Source organism: Polyodon spathula, chromosome 1 (assembly GCF_017654505.1).
Source record: "Polyodon spathula isolate WHYD16114869_AA chromosome 1, ASM1765450v1, whole genome shotgun sequence".
NCBI lineage: Eukaryota > Metazoa > Chordata > Actinopteri > Acipenseriformes > Polyodontidae > Polyodon > Polyodon spathula.
The window spans coordinates 79,194,836-79,216,497 of record NC_054534.1 but is presented as its reverse complement, the minus strand read 5'-3'; the positions used below and the strand labels follow the sequence as shown (position 1 = coordinate 79,216,497).

At 40.5% G+C, this 21,662-nt stretch overlaps 1 protein-coding gene across 1 annotated transcript in view; it reads right to left on the bottom strand.

Annotated features, from left to right (window-relative positions):
• LOC121322855 (follistatin-related protein 5-like) overlaps positions 1–21,662 on the bottom strand; it is a 98,994-nt gene that overhangs the window by 46,491 nt on the left and 30,841 nt on the right. The window contains exons 3-4 of the mRNA XM_041263283.1: positions 15,008–15,174; positions 7,583–7,703 (exon numbers count right to left, since the gene is read on the bottom strand). Coding sequence (XP_041119217.1) covers positions 7,583–7,703; positions 15,008–15,139 — 253 coding nt within the window. The 5' untranslated portion in view covers positions 15,140–15,174. The remainder of the gene's footprint in view (positions 1–7,582; positions 7,704–15,007; positions 15,175–21,662) is intronic.

Here is a 21,662-nt window from a genome sequence, read left to right as displayed (position 1 = left end):
TATATATATACACAGCTCTGGAAAAAATTAAGAGGCCACTGAAAAATTATCAGTTTCTCTGGTTTTACTATTTATAGGTATGTGTTTGGGTAAAATGAACATTTTTGTTTTATTCTATAAACTACTGACAACATTTCTCCCAAATTCCAAATAAAAATATTGTCATTTAGAGCATTTATTTGCAGAAAATGACAACTGGTCAAAATAACAAAAAAGATGCAGTGTTGTCAGACCTTGAATAATGCAAAGAAAATAAGTTCAGATTCATTGTTAAACAACACAATACTAATGTTTTAACTTAGGAAGAGTTCAGAAATCAATATTTGGTGGAATAACCCTGATTTTCAAGCACAACTTTCATGCATCTTGGCATGCTCTCCACCAGTCTTTCACATTGATGTTGGGTGACTTTATGCCGCTCCTGGCGCAAATATTCAAGCAGCTCGGCTTTGTTTGATGGCTTCTGACCATCCGTCTTCCTCTTGATCACATTCCAGAGGTTTTCAATGGGGTTCAGGTCTGGAGATTGGGCTGGCCATGACAGGGTCTTGATCTGGTGGTCCTCCATCCACACCTTGATTGACCTGGCTGTGTGGCATGGAGCATTGTCTTGCTGGAAAAACCAATCCTCAGAGTTGGGGAAGGAAGCAAGTTTTCTTCCAGGACAACCTTGTACTTGTCTGACACTCGCACCAGCCGGTACCGAACTCAGATAGGGTGCACCTTGAGCGTATTCACACAGACTTGAAGCGGGCGCATTCTCAGCAGCCCTAGTGGAAGGATTCTCGAGGCGGCTGCCATCAGCCCCAACAATCTTTGATATACTTTGACCTGTAGGAGAGTGTCCTCTCTGAATAGGGAAAGGGTGGTCTCTAACGACCGAATCCTGTCTTCCAACAGTGAAGCATGCATGCTCACAGAGTTCAGTTTGATCCCCAGAAACACTGTGGACTGAGAGGGTATGAAGTTGCTCTTCTGTTGATGTATTGAGAGCCCTAACTTCGCCACATGATCTATGACCTGGTTTGTGTTCGCCTCTGCACGTGCTTTTGACTGCATGCAAAATAACCAATTGTCCAGATAGTTTAGGATCTGAATACCCCGCAGCCTGAGTGGAGCCAGTGCTGCATCCATGCACTTTGAAAATGTGTGGGGCGCCAGCGAGAGGCCAAATGTTAGCACGCAGAATTCGTATGCATTGCCTTGAAAGGCGAAGCGCAGATATTTTCTGTGTGCAGGACGGATTGGGACGTGAAAATAGGAGTCTTGCAGGTTGATCGATGTGAACCAGACGCCCCGTTGGACGGACTGGAGGATACACTGTGCTGTCAACATGTTGAACTTCCTCTGTTTGAGGAACAAGTTGAGGACCCTGAGGTCCAGAATTGGTCTGAAACCGTGTCCTTTTTGGGCACCAGGAAGTACCTGAAGTAAGAGCCGCTAAGGGCATCGCTTGGACTTACCAAGCGTACAGTGTTCTTCCTTTGAAGATTGACGATCTCCTGTTGAAGGAGTATCACCCTCGCTGATTCAACAGTGATGAGGAGCACACCCTTGAAGGCTGGCAAACCTATACGGAATTGTAGAGCATATCCGTGTCTCATAGTCGATAGCACCTAGGAGTCCTTGCCATGGGTCGTTGCCGTTGGTCAGTCTGGTTGTGGGGGGGAGGGAGGGTTTGGTGGCAGCTGGGGCCCCTCAGGGACGGTCTCCCTTGGGCTTGGGAGGGGACAGGTCTTTCTTAGCCAGAGAACCATTTGCCCCTGGCCTGCAATGGTCCCCTGCCGCTGTCCCTACCTCTGCCTGCTTGCCTACTCTGGGGTGGAGGGCAGTGTTCAGACCCTTTTACCCCAGCAGGCTGCGAATGCCACCTTGGGCGCTGACTGTAAACTGGAAAACTTCAAGGTGCCCTCCGTGGCCTTGTGGGACCTCTCAAGGCTCACATCAATGTTCTCCCCAAAAGTCTGCCCCGGTGTAATGGGGGCAACCAGCAGCACCACCTTCTCGGTCTCCATGACCTTGGCTTGCGTCAGCCACAAATACCAGTGGGCGGCCACCATCGCCGCCAGCGACCTCCCTGATGCCTGACCTAACTCCCCATTAGGTCATCGCCTTAGTCACCACCTGGAGCTCCCCTGAGACTGCCTCTGTAGCTCTATCCTGCAGCCTCTCCGCTAACTGTTTTTGGTAGAGTACCAGTATGGCCATGGCGTTTGCTGCTCGTACTGACAGCACTGCCAATGCATATGCCTTTTTTAGCATCGTGTCCATTGTCCTGTAAGGCTTGGACGGGGAGGTTGGGTCCTTATCCCCCTTGGTGAAGGTGGAACCTTGCATCAACACCATGACCATGTCCCCGATAGTGGGGAATGTCCCTAGGCCCACTTCTTGGGCTCCTGCAGTCAGAAGCAGAGACTCTGCTCTTCTGGAGGCTGAGGGTGCAGATGCTGGGTTGCCCCAGGATGAGCGCACCAAATCCAGGAAGTCTTGGCATAAGGGGAGGGCATGCTGTGAGTGCCCTTTCTGCTGAAGGAAGTGGTTTCCCTTTCCCTCCTGTTCTGCCAGCCAGGGGACTTCTGTGGCTGCAGCTGCATGCTGCATTAGCGCCCAGAACTCCTCCCTCTGGGATACGTGTGGCAAGGGCAGCAAGGTGCTCCCCACTGTGGCCTGCCTGACGGAGGTGGCTGGGTCTGAAACATCCGACCTGGAAGCCATGAAGGACACCTCACCTTGGCTAGGGGGTCTAAGCAGAGACTGTGGGTGCTGGGGCTGCCCGGTGTTAGGGGGCAGCCTGCCCTGAGATTTTAATAGGGTCTCCAGCATGGTCTGCTGAGCTCTTACAGTCTCTGCCAGCTTCGCGATGTGCTGCTCGGCCGAGCTTGGGCGCCTTCGAGGCGACTGCGACGGTGATTGCCTGCTGCCTCCTGTCCCCTGGGGAAGGGGAGCAGTGCCTGCGAGGTGACCGTCTGTCACCCGGTGAGCGTCCCTCGAGTGGTACTGCCTCGGCAGTGACCGTGTCTGTGCCTCTGTACCGGTGGTGGAGAAGGGGAGGGTGACCCAGTTGTGCGGGAGAGTTCCCTGGTCACTGTAGCCAGGTGTCCTGGACGACCTCTGCGGAGGATCTTGGACCACCAATCTCATTCTCCCATGTCTTGAGGAAAGAGACTCTGCTGGGGAATAGGGCTGTTCTCCGTCGCTTAGTTCTCCTCGAGAACTTCCTACATGGAGAGCAGTCCAGCTCACCTGCCAGTGCTTTGGCCACATGTTCTGGCCCTAGGCATCTGGCATAAGATTGGCGTTCGTCCTGCCTGGGCAGCTTCGCTGCGCACTGGTAACACAGGCGGAACCCAGCGGAGGACCCAATTGACTGGACCAGCTTTGCAAGTGAAGCTGCTGTGCTCAATGAGGCAGACTGTAGACGCTTCCAAGCGATTCACTAGGGCCGAATCAGTTGGTGCCGGGATCGGCATCGAGGCGAGCACTGTTGGTGTCGAGTTCGGCATCGAGGCATGTGTGGTCGGTGCCGAGAGATCGGTGCCAAGGTTGGTGCCATTGGGTATTGCAGTTGGTGCCGGGCTGTAGACGGCTCCAAAGGGGTTCACCGGTGCCGAATCAATCAGTGCCGGGAATGGCGCCAAGGGAAGTGCTGTCGGTGCTGAGTGGTCGGTGCCGAGTCAATTGGCGCCGAGGACGGTGCTGCTGTGTAGCGCAGTCGGTGCCGGGCTGTAGATGGCTCTGAAGATAGACTCCGGTGCCGAGTTAATCAGTGCTGGGATCGGTGTTGAGAAAAAGCACTGTCTGTGCCGAACAATCAGTGCCAATTGGACCTGTTCCAAGGTCGGTGCCGATGGTAGGCATGGTCGGGGCCGAGCTGTAGGTGGCAGTGAAGATGTTTACACTGGAGCTGAGTCAATCGGGGCCGGGTGGCGTTGTTTTTCTCAGCCTCGTAAGTTGGCGGGAAAACCGAGGTCGGTGCCAGGGTATGCAGACGATTCAATCAGCGTGGTCGCCGAGGGCAAGTGCAGCCATGCTAGAAAAGTCCCAGGCTTGAGAGGGGCGCTAAGCCCGAGTTTTTTTTTTTTTTAATTTCTCACTGTGACCGATTAAATCGGCGTAGAGGACGACACCGCAAACCCACGTAGTCTCCTTACCGCACCACAACAGCTCTCCACACAGTGCATCAACTACACAAGGCTTTGTGTAGTGAAAAAGAGTAATGGCCGGCAAAAAAACCAAAAAATCAGCCAAATTCGGTACCAGAAAGCAAAAGCTATCTACGACCTGTCTCAGTGAGATGAGAGAGAAAATGGCGATGTGCTACTGTGAGGACATCCCTCTTCAACAGGAGGTGGGAGAGACTTCCCCCTCACAGCTGGGCCCTGATAGGGTAGCTTTTTATGCTCAGTGATTGACAGTCAGAGAGGCTCTTCCCTTTCAGTAATGGTTTTCATTCGAATTGAAAGGGAACCAGCCATTTTGTTTACATGCTCTACTTTTGGTTGTTCATATGAATTAATGTAATTATTTTATAAATTTGTTTTTGTAATAAAGCAGCTGAAATTGAGTTAGAACAATAAATGCAACACAGTGATTTGCAATTAGGGATGTCAAATTTTGACGGTATGATGACTGTCAAAAAATATACCACTGTTATTGTAGTACCATGGTATAATGTCATTTTTTGGTAATCCGTTTTAAATGGCTTGTAACAGGGAGAGTCATGGCAGTGACACGGGGAGGTGGGAAAGTGGGTGTGTGGACTTTCCCCCTCTCTGAATGGCTGAGAGGCGCGTCTTGGGAGATTGTTAGCCCTATAAATTAACGCTCTAAACGCGTAGAGTGCGCGGAAACGCTGGTCCACGACTGAACGGAATGGAACGGAGGTTCAGAGCGAGACAGTGAGGGAGGGGAACCCTTGGGCAGATCCCTGAATAAGGATAGCCGAGCAGGCTAGGTAGCCGGCAGTGTAGGACGGTGATCCGGGTTGCACGGGTAGCGGCGACCGGGATATTGCTGCAGAGTGCAGCACCTTTTCTTTGTAGTTTTGTTACTGTTTTTTTTTTCCTGTTTCTTTGTGCCTTCGATTTTTGTAGTATTGTTTTGAAGCACCTGCGAGTGCGCCTGAACTGTTTACCCTTGCTTGGTATTCCCGTGGTTCTGTTTACCATAGTTGGTAAGCAGACCACGGACCAACAGCGCCCTCTGCGGGCTAAAGAAACCCAACGCGCCCCTGAAATAAAACTGGGCACCTGTGTGGTGTTTTCAATTACACCTGTCTGTCTCCTGGTCAGTGAATTACCCACACCCCTTCCACATGGCTATTTAAAGAAATACCCTCAAGTCAAGTAATTTTTTAACAAGAAAAATAACTTTAATTTAAGGTTTTAAAACAAATGCAACACACTGGTGCTACAGTTCTGTCAAGCACTACCTAACAGGAAGTAGTGTTCACTCCAGCTCACACAGGCTCAGCAAAATAATGCTGCTTTTTTATTTGAAATTACTGTGGAGAAACATCAAAACATTAACATTTTCAGGGCTCAGTAAGCATGTGACCACTGCAACTGAATACCTTCTTCATCCATATCAGTTTAGATGGCATCCTATTATCTAAGAGAAGCAAAGAGTTACCTAGCAATAGCCAATTGAGTGCTTTTTAAGACATGAAGTGCCCTCCCACTGATCTCTCAGCAGAGTGCAAAAGTTTATGATGAGAAGACGGCGCCTGCACATTTTTTATTTATATTTTGGACTGCACGTTAGCAGCAATGAACACAAGGGAAAGAAGAAAAGTTAAGGTGGGTATGACACCATTGCAAAGTTAAGTGGCATCTAGGGAACTTTTTTATTTTTAATGGGAATAAAATTGTATACACAAAACCAAAATACCTACAACACTATCAACTCGAGGAGATGGCAAAATCTTTTCAATACTGTTTAAAATAAAAAATATTAGAAATGCCTGTAGCATCTTATACTTAGTTATATTGTAGTATACAGACTTTGATTATCTGCATTGGTTTGGCTTACTGTGTTTCTCGTGACCTATACGATAGATAATAACTACTGTTACTTTTTTGGTTTGGTAAATTAATAGGAAGGTGGTGATGAAAAGTTACAGTGCCTTGTTCTTGCTGATATTTTCGAGTATTTCACTGACAATCATGTTTGCTAGCGATCATTGTTTAGTAAGGCGGTTTATATTAAATATGACATCACTTATTTAATAGCCTATTCGGATAATCTCATGCAATTTTCAGAACTTGAGATGTCAGTGTTAATTAATTAGTTCTAATGAACACAGTGGCTCACCAATGGACAAACGGTTAATAAAAAAAAGTGCCAATATCACTTTTAAACCAGTGGTGTCAAACTCCAGTCCTCGAGGGCCGCCGGGACTTTTGGTTTTCATTCCAACTTAAGCTCTCATTTAACAAGATTTAATATATTATTTGTTCAGTTGAACATGTTCATATTTTCAAGGTCTTTTACAGTTGATGATTTAAAACATGCACTTGATTCAAGGTACAAGACCTACAAAACATTTTGAGACCTGGAGAAAAGGGTTACATTTGTCCAATTAATCAAATCATTAGACCAATTAAGTAATTGAGAGCTCAGGTGGAATGAAAACCAGAAGACACGCGGCCCTCCAGGAACGGAGTTTGACACCCCTGCCTTAAACCGTGTGAACTCGGTAATCATGGTATAGAAAAAAGGTTGCGGTTTCCAAACCGTGGAAGTTTATACCGCGGTTTACCGTAAAACTGGTATACCTGACATGCCTATTTGCAATCACTGTGCCGATTGAAAATTATAGGCGAACTTGAGGATAAAACAAAAGAGCAGGGAACACCCACAAAACCTTGTGACGATGCTAAGCTGTTGTTTCAAATCCCCACTGCTTAAAAATAGTCACATTCTCAACTCAGTCGCAGGCTGCGTTTGCATTTAAAAGTCCCGTTGCAGCATTGCATCCTGTTTGAAAATGTGTGTGTGTGTGTGTGTGTGTGTGTGTTTTTTTTTCCCCCAGACTTTATTCACCACACAGACGGAAACATCCAATACTTTATATTTTAACTAACACATTTAAATGAACTTTTTGAAAATGATGTGGCCATTCAATAAAAGGGATTCTACCACTTAAAGTGTTGCTTGTTGCTTTTATGAAACATCTGGAAACAGTTATGTAGATATATTGTCTGAATTGTGGTCAAGACTGTTCGACTTTTCAGCCTTGCACCAACGGAATGGCACTCCTATACTGTCACTGAGAAGCAATTTAAAACATAAATAAAACACAGGTCCAATACAGCATCCACTAAGTAAGACTTTTATCATACAGCTTAACTTACATATTTTTCCATTGTATTGCTCCAATACATTCTTAAAACATTTCATCTGTCTCATGCGGACCCCATATATATATATATATATATATATAATATATATATATATATATATATATATATATAGATATATATATATATTATATATATATATATATATAAATATATATTATGCTGTAATTATTTTTCTGCATTAATACAGTATTGATATTGGTAAAATTGTTGTTACTTACCATTCACTTGGAGAATATGAGTCTGATAAAGCTTATCATAGCCATCTGCATGACAGCTGTAGTTACCCATGTGGGTTGTGGTAACCTTGGTAATATACAGCGACCCATCATCTCCAAAATCCTATAGGAAAGGAAATTACACTTTGCAGTTATTATTGTCTTCACACTAAGCAATTCAAGTAGCAGAAACTCCAAAGAACAAAGAAATACAAAGCAATTAACAGCTGATCTTAAGTTAGAGTATGAAGTAACTTTAAATACTTGTCAAATAGCCTTTACGAACAATTGGATCCCTACATAGGGCTGATTTTATGTCTTCTATTTGTATAATAGCTGCATTACAGGCTGGATATCTCTAGAAGAATCAGAAAGCAGATGCTGCAAATACAATTCACAATATATGGGATGCCATGTGGAATATAAATTAGGGTTTCCAAACACATATAAACCAAACTCCAGCCCAGGTCCATAATTAGGAGACTGCGTTATTTGTGTTTCTCCTTATAACGAATATTGGCATTTTTGTTCCCAAAATGAAATTCAATGCCCACAAGCCAAATTAATATTGAAAATGAAGGAAGGAGACACACAGTTTGCAGATACTCAAATCCACGGCTTATGGGATGATTATTTCCGGCCTGTTAGCCTGGGCCACACCAAAAACAACTAACAGTCTTGCACATTCACACAGCAGCTTGTCTCACTAGGCTCTGCCCGTGCTGATGTGAGCGCCCTCCATTGCTTTCATGCACCCCGCCCTCCTGGACGTCACACACCAATGCCAGCTGAGGCAAGCTTACTGCTTCCCTGCTAACAAAATCAATTACACAGAATCCAAAGACGTTTATACACACTTGTTTTGTAACATTAACGTACACTTTGTTTTAAAAAAAAAAAAAAAAAAATTACAGTGCAAGCGCGGGAGCTTTATAAGTACTATATGTCCCAGTTTCAACTTAAATGCGTTTAAATACGGTAATGTAAAAACAACAGTAAAACAAAATCACAGTGTTATGGTTTATTTGAGTTTCTATTAGAATTTATCCGAGCAGAATTCACGATAACATCACTAGGATCACTTAAAGTATCTGGAACATTCACCCGTTTGCAAGTCAAATTGCATCACTGGGGAAATGGAAGCCATGGCCTTACCATGTTATGACCGATACCGCACTATAATAAGGTCATGTTATAACAGGGTAGCACTGTAGTTTGATTACTGTAGTCAGCAAATCAATACTGAGATAACACAGGACGTAAGTGCACAATCTTTAACGGAAGCATTTAGGTCATGCTCCAATAAGTTGTTTTTTATTTTAAGTACCTGTAAATATCATGTGGCTAAAGGTGATTTAAATTCATATTCAATAGGTTGACAGAAGCTTGAACAGGATATATACTGTAGAATCTTTTTAGTGCTCTGGTGAGTGGAGTAAAAAGCAGCTTGTATCTTACAGCAACCTATAACATATGTTGTTATATAATGCATAGTGAAATACAAAAAAAAAAAAAAAAAAAAAAAGAAAAAAACAGAATCTGCCTATTCTGTGTGAATTATGTTGGTATTCCTACTCATCTTTCTTGTTAACACACTATATCATTTAATGGTTGTATGTACTGTTTAATTATTTGAATGTCTGCAAAGATTTTCTGTTTTTGAATTTTCTTGTTTCTTAGTGTATTTTTCTTTGTCCTCGGTTGACCATGTTATGCTTTTTGGGGGATTTGTTTATTTATAGTTTATTTATAGTTTTATTTTAATGATTTGTGATAAACAAACCAAACTTTTAATACAAAGAGATGGCAGATGGCTGTATCACCTCAATAACTGGGTCTACTGTATATTAATTATATAGTATTAAGCCCGATTCGCACAGGACTAAAAATCACCACATAATCAGATGGTTTCAGAATTTTTTCCAGTGAAATGTAGTCCCATGCGAACCTCCATGTCAGTGTTATGTTTGAATTGATAAAGCATTTCCGGGGTATTCGCCTCAAAGCAATACCAGCTTTTAATAAAATTAATATTGGTATGCTCTGTCATTAGATTCTATAGTTCAGTAAAACACAATGATTGGGCATAACCAAATTGGGGCTGGACGAAAATACAAAAAATAATTGTCAACTCTTAAATGGATCCTTTGAACGGTCCATGCAAATACACACCACTCAAGGGATGAAATGGTTATTCTAGAATTTGGAAAAGAAGGTATAACGAAATGAGTTATTTACACCCAGTTCATTGTTTTCAAATCATGCTCTCTGGCCACAACATGGCATTTTATTTTGAATTTACAGACTTGTTGAAGACTAATTCACGTCTGGGGGTTACAAGATGTCCTTTTTACCAACTCTGAGGACACCTGATTTGTACTAGTGCGAATCATACTTATGAATAATAACGATTTTCGCCAGGCCTCAGTTTCTGATTTGCAGCCTTAATTTTACGTAATATATACATTTGAATGTTGTTAGATGAATGTTTTGGTGGTTTACCTGCAGCTTGAGCGGATCATGCTGTTGTAACTATCGTATGGTATTAACAGCAGCATTATCACTTTTATGATTACTTTTTATTTTTATTTCAATTTCATGTTTCAGTTCTGCCCAGGTTACTGGTTATGTTCCAAAACATTAATTTCCTAGTGAATGTTCTGTGTTGTTAAATGGTGCATGCTTGATGTATTTTAATTTGTCCAAATTATTTAAATTAGGTATTATGTGGCAAAAATGTGTAGCAGTAGCTTTATTATTAACAAAGACATTGTCTTCTAGGGAAGACAACTGAGGCATGAAGTCTTATGGCTCTTCTTTTGTCCCTGTGGTTCTAGTCCCATATGTGCTATTGTGGCACCAAGGTTAGGCTTACTGGGAGGCAGCCTTAGTAACAGACTATCAAACACACACCTTTAAGTCATTTTAACTTCTTTTATGTTTTAAAACGTTCCTGTTGAAAACAAAACACTATTTAAACTATATATTTACATTTAGCGCAAGAATGAAATGTATTGCTGTCTGTCTGAAGCAATATTTCTCCTCTTAACCATGTATGTACATAAAAAAGTGGCAGCAGTGGCAGAATATTTAGACGTGTTTCAAATACACTGCATTGTTAATGTCTACATGTGTAATTTATAAATTTCAAACATATTTATCAAATCCAATTGATGCTACTACAACACTTTAATCTTGCAGCATATCAACAAAAATGTTTTCTACAGATACTTTATAATATACTATATAATATTACAGTATAATTGTAAATCTCGAAAAACTACTCACTTCTAAATCTTTTGTAGTCATCTTTGTATTACTTTAGTATAAATACATGTTAATTTGGATTCATATGTTGTTTTTTTCTGACTTTATGTGAAAGAAAAGACACACATTTGCCCATTTTCCCATTGGAAATAGTGATATTTTGAAATGGTCACAAAAGCAAAGTTTGTGGGGAATAATAGCCATGTTCTGTACTTTTGAGGCATAAGCAATTAGGAAATAACACTTACTACCCAGGAACAAAAATTGTGTTACATAGTGTTATCAACAGAAGAGCAGAACGTGAAAGGATGAGATGAACAAAAAGGTGAAAACAATTAGCCATCTTTAAAAGCATGAGGTTGCAAGACAACGGGTTTGAGAATGCTTTTTTTTTTTTTTTTTTTTTTTTTTAATTCCCCTATATTCCCTCACAAGGGATTTTATTTTAGAGCAACACTTTAGTCATCATCACTAATTTTGGGTATTTTTGGTGTAGTCACGATAAAGGTATTGCTCTTGGTAAAATGTAAAGCTGTTTAAAGCATTTAAACTGTAAAGCAAGACGTGCGCGTGCTCAAGAATACTGACTTATCTGTATCGATACCGTGTCGGTTTACCTGCCCACACTTAAGCTGTTCTGAGTTGTAACGAAACAGTACTGCTGTGAAACCTGCTCTTTTTTTTGTTCCGCACCAATACAGTAGGACACCAATAAGAACTCGAGTCTGGACAGATGTTTCGGTCCTATTTTGGTACGGTTCCGCAATACCGGTATACAAATGCTAGTGCGAACAGGGGCATTAGTATCGTACCGATACAAGTGTGAACAGGGCTCTAGAAAGTCACATAAATGCAGCTGACAGTTTGGAAAAGAAATCAGGCAGATAATCAGTGATAAGCACCAAAGTGCTACTCAAATGTTTTAAATTCAGAAGTAGCGGGACTCAAATATTTGAAATTGAGAAGTGGCGGTACTCCGTTCCGGTGAGTACCGCACCATTTCAAGCACTGGTATTGTATCCTATAGCGGTAAGAGGATATTTTGAAATCCCACTGTTGCAGGAAGGCTAGAGTATAGACAAAACTGATTCATTTATAAATTGAACACAACTCATTTACACTCGCTTATGCGTTATATGACATTGATAAGATGAACTATCGAACGTACATTACCATCATTTGTTGGCAGGCCTAAAAGAAGAATAAGAAAGTGGCTTGTAACCATGGTATAAACCTAGGTCTGTTAATGTGCTGTACATTTTATACATAGTGGTAAAATGGGAGGAGTTTAGCATTACTCACAAAGGGAGTAGAATTCAGTTCAGAATAAAAAGAGGTAATAATACCTTTCGTTTAAAATGGAGGAAAACATACTTTTGAGTATTTATAAAACAGAAATACACATTTTAAAAATGGCAGTCCCTTTGGAATAAAAGACTATGGTGGCGTTTACATGCACAAGTCAAGACAGTTTTCCTCACGACCCGTTTGCTGTAAAAATTCGTTGCTATGCATTTTTGATTTAGGAAAAAAAAAATCGGCCCTACCAATGCAGATTACTCAATTCATAGTCATTTAGGGGAGGGGATATTTAAATGTCTGTATCTGCTTACTAAGTAGGAATAATACATGGATTAGGGAGTGGTTAACATGTAGAAAACAGAAAGTACTGATTAGAGGAAAAACCTCAGAATGGAGTGTGGTAACCAGCGGTGTACCACAGGGATCAGTATTAGGTCCTCTGCTATTCCTAATCTACATTAATGATTTAGATTCTGGTATAGTAAGCAAACTTGTTAAATTTGCAGACGACACAAAAGTAGGAGGAGTGGCAAACACTGTTGCAGCAGCAAAGGTCATTCAAAATGATCTAGACAAGATTCAGAACTGGGCAGACACATGGCAAATGACATTTAATAGAGAAAAGTGTAAGGTACTGCACGCAGGAAATAAAAATGTACATTATAAATATCATATGGGAGATATTGAAATTGGAGAAGGAATCTATGAAAAAGACCTAGGAGTTTTTGTTGACTCAGAAATGTCTTCATCTAGGCAATGTGGGGAAGCTATAAAAAAGGCTAACAAGATGCTTGGATACATTGTGAAAAGTGTTGAATTTAAATCAAGGGAAGTAATGTTAAAACTGTACAATGCACTTGTAAGACCTCATCTTGAATATTGTGTGCAGTTCTGGTCACCTCGCTATAAAAAAGATATTGCTGCTCTAGAAAGAGTGCAAAGAAGAGCGACCAGAATTATTCCGGGCTTAAAAGGCATGTCATATGCAGACAGGCTAAAAGAATTGAATCTGTTCAGTCTTGAACAAAGAAGACTACGTGGCGACCTAATTCAAGCATTCAAAATTCTAAAAGGTATTGACAGTGTCGACCCAAGGGACTTTTTCAGCCTGAAAAAAGAAACAAGGACCAGGGGTCACAAATGGAGTTTAGAAAAAGGGGCATTCAGAACAGAAAATAGGAAACACTTTTTTACACAGAGAATTGTGAGGGTCTGGAATCAACTCCCCAGTAATGTTGTTGAAGCTGACACCCTGGGATCCTTCAAGAAGCTGCTTGATGAGATTTTGGGATCAATAAGCTACTAACAACCAAACGAGCAAGATGGGCCGAATGGCCTCCTCTCGTTTGTAAACTTTCTTATGTTCTTATGTTCTAAAAGAACGACTGAATATTGTGAAGAGAGCTTCATGCATTGCCATGAAGATAAAAACAGTTAACAAGAGAAATGAATTCACGTGTTTTCGCGCACATTCTAAATTACGCCGCGCATTAGCTACTTGTTTGTCTGGTTACCATTCCAAAACACACACAATTATATACAATATAATTTCCACAAGTTTAGCGTCTATATTTGTGTGTGTGTGTGTGTGTGTGTGTGTGTGTGTGTGTGTGTGTGTGTGTGTGTGTGTGTGTGTGTGTGTGGGGGGGGGGGGGGGGGGGGCATCTAAAAGTTACATTTTATTAACACGAGAACCGCCTTTTACAATACATGTTTTTATTTTTAACATAACCTACAATATTCCATTAGTTTTTTTTATATACAAGCCTGTTGTTATCTCAGCTGGACCTGGCAGCCATTAATCTCTTCGTTTTGTATAAGGTAGGAGAGATTTCATCTTAAAGCTGGCCACAGCGCTTCAGCAGAAACATTTATCAGAAAAATGCAAACGCTGCAGTTCAACCTGGATTCTGCAAAGCTGCAGCTCAACCTGGATTCTGTGCTGCGAGTGACACACACGCAAGATATATCATGTTACTTTAGTTTTAGATTAAAAACTTTTGTTTTTTATAGTTTTGTATATGCATACACTTGTTTAAACACTATTTTGAAATGTCTATGTTTTGTATAGCGTTTCTGCTGGAGATTACGTGATATTGAGTCAGAAAAGCGGGATATTGACTGCTGAAGACACAAGCACGATTCCTGCTCTGGTTTACATGGTACAGCTATTTTTATGTGAGAAAGAGATTGACCCTGCCCTTAAACCCCTCTGCCAAAGGACCTCCTGTTGCTGTTTCACGATGTATTCACGTGACAATGTCATACAGTCATGACTGTAGAGCCAATTTTTAAGTGCATGTAAACCAAGCCATTGATTAAAATATGAGGGAAACCAAAAAAGTCAAAGTCTATTTAACTGCCTTGCAAATGCACAGAAAACCAGCAGTAGAGGTTTAAGCATAAGCATCCCTCATAGCATTCAATCTTAAATATTGTATGAATAGCACCCTGTCAAATTAATGTTAACTGTGTCCTGAAAGAACCAAATAAAACATTATGATTCGGATAACTATACTGCACATCCAGCTGGAATAAAAAAAAAAAAAAAATCATAAAGACTACATACTGTACAGTATGTGTTTCCACCTACATCTGCACACCATGTTATTACAGAGTGAAAAGTGTGTGGAATTTTGTTTATTCACTATATGACCATTGGCAAATGGATAGTTGACAATGTCCAACTACCAAGGAACATGAGCCTCTCTATCCAAGTTATAAATATTCATACATTAACCAGTGTATCTACTATTTTAGATATTTGAATTGATTCTTGCATGTGTAGGAAAGCCCATTCATCAGCAGGAAAGTTATACAGTGAATCAAAGCTTTAATTACTGAATGTTGGCTACTTACATTTATATCTTCTAGCTCCAAGGTGCTTAGCTCCACGTTGTTACGCTTCCATAAGATGGGGGGCCTCTGAGTTCCCTGAATGGCACATGTCAGGACCACACTCTGTCCAACTGTTGTTGTGGTGATGCTCATTTTCTGGTCTTCCTGCAGACTCAGCTGAAGCACTTCTGTGGGAAGAAAATTGTAAGCTTACTTAGTATGATGATATGTATTAATTTGTATTTATTTTTGTATTTCATTGCATGTATTGTAGCGCCAAGGCAGCTGCTGTGAGGGACCCATGTAAAATGCACAGAGTTATGGACTGGGGAAAGGGATGGGACTTTGCTATCTGTGGTCATGTTTAAATTGTACTTGTTGTGTTCTCTGCCAGTGAGTGAATGCCACTAGTTCTACTGGCTGTCTCTCTCGCTCATCTTCCCTGTTTCTTGGCCTGCTTGCAGGCTGCCTGTGTGGGGATTGCAGAAAGCAATTGGGTGTCTACTACAGCCAATGGGGTACTGAGTTGTGATTGCGCCAGTGGGTGAAAGAATGGGTAGAGTTATGGGTTTACCAGGGTGTACATTATTAAATACAGGGGTTTGTACTGCTTTTGGAACTTCACACTCTTGTCTGCCTCTTCTTCCCCACTGCAGCGTGCTTTAGTTTGCTGCTAGAGTATTTTAAACTGTTAATGTTAATAACAGTCTTTATCATTAAGAACAATATTGGCATTATATAGTTCCACAAGTGTACTCTTGTAACATATTGACCTGATAATTAATTATTCAAGAAATTACTTTTTTTTTTTACTGCAGTAATTGGTGAAATACCTTCTGCCTCAGAAGAACTCTGCTACATGGGGTTTGCTTAATGAATGGTGTCATAGAATAGACAGATGACACTCCAATCAAAAACTGTACCATCAATGCAGCTGTCTGCTCTTTCAACTAGTCCACTGCGAGGTTCTGAAGCTTCAGATCTGATTGCTGTATTAGCATTTCTTGTATAAGGGAGTGTTATGTCACTATAACGTGAGTCATTTTTATCACTGGTAGTTTCATTAAAAAGAAACCTTAGCATATTAGTATTGTCATTGTCCTTAACAAGTCCTTCTCATTATGGAATATGATATATTTTCAAATACAAGTACTAGTAAGCAATGTTCTGTCCTTAGAAATATAAACCATTGCACGCACATACAGAGGGTCCTCATAGTCACTTAATAATTGTACAGTACCTGAAAGGTTAAAAGTGTTTGTATATAATCGAGAGTTTATCAGATTATAACCAAATGTTTGGTGAACATTAGTTCAAACTGAAACTTACCATTGTGACAAGATAGATAAGAATCCCTATTTTTAAATGAGACAAAACATGTTCTCCTAAAAATAACCACAAACAATATTTTACATTAGCTAATTTAAGACCACATTAATTTTAAAGGGGTGTATCTATGTCCTCAGTTTCTCATTTTGAATCAACTTTTTCCTAAAACTTCTACAAATGTGGAGGGAAACTGACACTATTTTTTACTTGCAGTAGTAGCCGCAGACATTCTCATTTATTGATAAGTATTTATCCAGTGTAGTCTCACTGAGAAGCAATTTCTCAATTCCAGCAGGATACTGCTTTTACACAACTTTACAGCTGGAAGACACTGAAACATTAACTCAGGTCATGTGACTTGTTCAAGGTCACACGTCAATGGCTGTGATGGGATTTAGTGAAGTTTTCTTCTCAAAACATTAGACCACATTTACTTATTTACTTCTATGTGCACAACTTGTGTACGTGTATTATTGGAGATCCATTTAATAATTAATGAGGTTGGATCCATCATTGATGTTTTTTTTGTTTGTTTTTGTTTGCAAATGCCAACTAGCTTTCACTGTTTTCAGAATAATGTCCTTCATGGTCTGTATCCTGCCAGACACTGGTTGTTGAATAAGCTGCTTAAGCTGAATTTTAGTGCAGAAAAGACACTTTGTAAGTCCTGTGTTTTGCTTTACTTACAGATGATACACAAGGGTAGCACCATGCACAGGGGAGTTATAGCAAAAATGATGCAGAAAACATAGTAGTCACTGTTCACTAACCCTTGGTAGGTACAGTTGGAACATACTGTTTGCTACATACTGTATAGCATTTTCACAGCATTCACTGTGATGCGTAGGGGGGAGCGAACATCTGAGCTATAAAATTTCCCAACAGGTTAGACATGTCCCTCACATACACCATGCTGACCACGGTGCAGTGAATAAGCTCTGTAGCTTCTCCTGTATTACTGTATACCAACAAGAGAAATGTCGCTGCAGCTTTAAGAGCTTATTGCTAGAGATATGGAATTCCATGAAAGCTTCTGCAATAATAATATTCTGTTCAGTTGTTTACAACATTTTCCAGGAATGGGTGCTGTATCTGAAGAAAAGGAAATCACTTTGAACAGCATATAGATTAAAATCTTTGAATAGGAAACCGTGGACCATTAGACCAAAGTAGAAGTTATTTGGAACACATCATGCTGCAACTATAACTTGATACCTGTTCTTCACCATCACAGTTTCTCAAGTGAATTTAAATTCCCCAAGTATAAAATCCTCTGATCTCTCTATCTCCATTCCACTAGACTACTGCAACGCCCTCCTGGCTGACCTCCCTGCGTCCGTCACCCGTCCGCTCCAGCTCATCCAGAACTCCACTGCTCCCCTTGTGTTCTCTCTGCCTCGCTTCTCCCTGCTACTCCACTGCTCTGCTTACTCCACTGGCTCCTGATCACCACTCGCATCCAGTTCAAGACTCTTGTACTCGCCTACCGATGCCTTGACCAGACTGCACCCAGCTACCTCCAGACCCTCATCTCTCCCTACACCCACACCCGACCTCTCCACTCCACCTGCAACTGAAGACTGGCTGTACCTCTGCTACGCTCCCCTGCCTCCAGAGCCAGCTCCTTCTCCACCCTTGCCCCGCAGTGGTGGAACAACCTTCCTGTGGATGTCAGAACTGCCCAGTCCCTGACCACCTTCCGGCACCTCCTCAAGAGGCACCTCTTCAGACAACACCTGTAAAACTCAACTCTTCCCTTCTGGACAATATATCACTCTGCCTTTAATGAACTTTAACTTGCACTTATCTTCTCCCTATTTTACTGTATTTAATCCTGCACTTAACCCAATCTGTAGTATTTTGTATTTCACTTGCACTTGTACCTAACCCTGATGTAACTATCAACACTGTTACCTTCTCTTGAACTACCCCAATATCAAATCGTACTGTGTTTTGTATTTGCGCCTATTAGGACTAAAGTCATTGTATTTCGTGATTCTTGATATGTATTTTTTGTATACAACTTTCAGTCGCCGTGGGTAAGGACGTCTGCTAATAAATAAATAAATAAATAAATGTTTCAGCTTATTCACATCATAACATTTTTCTTAATTTTCATTCTAAATTTGTCTGCTTTTTAGTTATCTTAAATAATTAAACTAGTGTCCAGTCAGCAATGATTACTGTAGCAACAAAGTGATTGTCAAATCATCTAAAGCAGGGGTGGCCAACCGACGTCTCCTGAGCCGCCTGCGGCCCTTCTGTGGTCAAAACGCAGCTCTTCGAACTTCCCATATATTTCATTACACAACTACAAAGTTTTATTTTTATTTATTTATTTATTTTAATTCTTTTTTTTTTTTATATATATATATATGTGTATTATTTTTTACAATAAGTCTCCGAGTCCCCCCCCCCCTATCACAAGCCGATCACTTTCCGCCCTAAGCCAATCAGCAGCGTGGCAGCAACACTTTTTTGTTACATAGCAACTAACTAGCAAATCATATCCACGCTTACTTTACTGTGCATTCGTTGCAGAAGCTTGGAAACCGTTAACTCTGCTTTGCACAGGACTGGCTTCTGTTTTGTTCATAATGGCAGAAAAAAATAGTGAAAAAGAAAATCTGAAGATGAATATCGAACCTTCTTACCGGAGTGGGAGAGTAATGTATTTTTTTGTTCAACGCAATGGAAAACTCCGGTGCCTTATTTGCTAGTACCCGGTTGCTTAAAAGGACAGGTGAATGTGTGATTTCTTCTTGTTTAGGGTTGTTATCTGCTTCCAGCATTATATACAGACATCATTTCGGTCAAATCAATAGTTTGTTATTAATTGCTCATCATCCATATTTATAAAGGATTTTCTCTCTGCAAATCTTTCTGCTAAGAGTGGCTCTGTCCTCTTCAATTTCCAAAAACGCTGCCATACCGTTTTTTTTCGATTTAAGAGGCTTGTAACAACAGGGCGAGGAGCCCTGTTCAGTTATTTATTTAGAACGGGTTTCCCCCTCCACACATGTGCTTTTATTTTGTGCTTTGTATTATGATTTATTTATCTGTTTATTGTTTATGTATAAATGTCGGTGAACGCCGTGTGTTTTTGTTTTTGTATTACTATTTATGACGGCGAAAGCCGTGTATTTGTTTTTAAAACCTTGTGGTAATGTGTGGCTGTGGGCTACTGCGTTGTTAAAATAGCCGGCATTCACACATAATTAATAAACTGATGCAGATTGTGTTCGAGGAGTAATAGAATAATTACTAGCTAGATAAACCCCTCGGCCACGGTATATAAACTTGCAACGCTCTCAGTTCCGGGTGGAATAAGGAAGGAGGAACGGGAGCGAGCAGAGAGAAATTTAAAGTAACATATTCTAGGAACAGTGACAGCAACTGCCCAGCCTGACCTAGGATCAATTTTGTGTTCTTGATTTGTTTTTGTTTGAATATTTTTGTTTTTGGTGCTCTGTGAGAAGTTTTTGTTAAAACCTTTTATTTATTTTTTGTCTAACAAAAAAGACACGTGGTGCGCCGTTTTTATTAGACAAAAAAATTAAAGGTTTTAACAAAAACTGCTCACAGAGCACAGAAAATAAATATTCAAACAAAAACAAATCACGAACACAAAATAGTAAGATCCAAGGTTAGACTGGGCAGTTGCTATCACTATTCCAAGAATATGTTATTTTAAATTTCTCTTTTGAGCTTTATCTTAAAGTTTGTATTTCATTTTCATGTCGGAGCAGATTAAAACTGTAACCGTCAAAATGGCTGCTGTCGGTAAAAAGCAAAACGATAAACAGACGTAAATGGTGACCAAATCTGCCAAACAATCTGAGACAGCGACTTTACCCTACTCCCAACAAGTGGCCTGGAACATTGCCCATGCAAAAAACAAAACCTACTCCGAAGGTGAGTTTGTGAAAACTTGTCTTAGCAATGTTATTGCTATCCTACGTCCAAACAACAATCAACTGCAAAAGAAAGTTTCAGACCTGCAGCTGTCACATCACGGTAGAAGGTATCCATCTCAGATCTAAATAGTGACTTTGAACTACAGCTGCATTCAGAACTCCAACAATGTGCGTAGTAAAGAATGCCAAAAGTCACACTGATTACAGATCCTACCTTTATGTGGTATAAGAAAATAAACAATAGTTACAGAAACAAAGACAAAACTGCTTTTGTATATAGTGAAAATGTATGTTTGGATGTCAATATTATGGACGTACTGGAAAAAATAAAAGTCATTGCATTTAATAATGTGTGTGTGATAGTAATTGTAGTAAAAAATATCAGTGAATGCTAAATTAAACACTTTTTAAAGCTTGTGGCTCTTCGTCACTGTACATTTTATTTAATGTGATATCATAAACCACAAGATTAAATATGTTCTCGAAATGTACTGCAACCCATGTGTTATATTTTTATAATTTGTATATATATACAGTGATGTGCAACAGTCTTAGATATTCATGAGTTACAATATATGGATTTTATGAACCTCAACCATTTACTCAAAGCATCCACAAGTGTTTTCCACTATTATAATAAACATTGATTGTTATTAACACTGCTTAGTTTGTGTGAGAATAAACCAAGCTTGTCATTTAGCAATCTTTAATGCACATTGATAATAATATTTAAGAACTTGTGATCCCAACAACTCAAAGGTAACTAACTATACATGAGCAGCTAATATGAAGTGTTGCAGTAGCAAATCCATCAAATTTAACAATTAAATCTAATTGACGACTGACAGAGAGTGAACAAATCCTAGTCAACAATCTCCCTCCTGACCTGTGGGCACGGTATAGCAGGAACAGTGTGCCTCGGACTGGATGGTTTGGTAGTTCATTCCAGGGTCAGTTGGAAGTCGGTCATCCAGTAAGGGGGCGGAGTTATAATAAAATAAGTCATCACCTTAATGCAGAAGAGAGTGCGTCAATCATTGTAGATGGCTAAATATCCGGGAGCTGTCGCTATTCAGCCAGCATCAAACTCGGACTGCACTGCACCACTGTTAGCACTGTTTCACATATTAACAACACCACTTGCACCCGGAGCACTCACTGTTGGACTGGTGATCATGTAGGTGTTTTAAACTGTTATTATTTCGGTTCTGAGCCCCATGGTTTTGACTGGCTTTGCACATTGCTGTGTATTGCTAGAATCATTATTTAAGCAATTAATACAACTTTGTTTTCATCATTGAAACGTTGCACTGTTGTTACTAAACACTGCATCACCTCTACACCTGTGCACTATAAACCACTTTGCCACCATGACTCATTGTCAGGTGTTCCTCTCCACACATCCATAAAGGTAAAAGCCATCTTTTCGT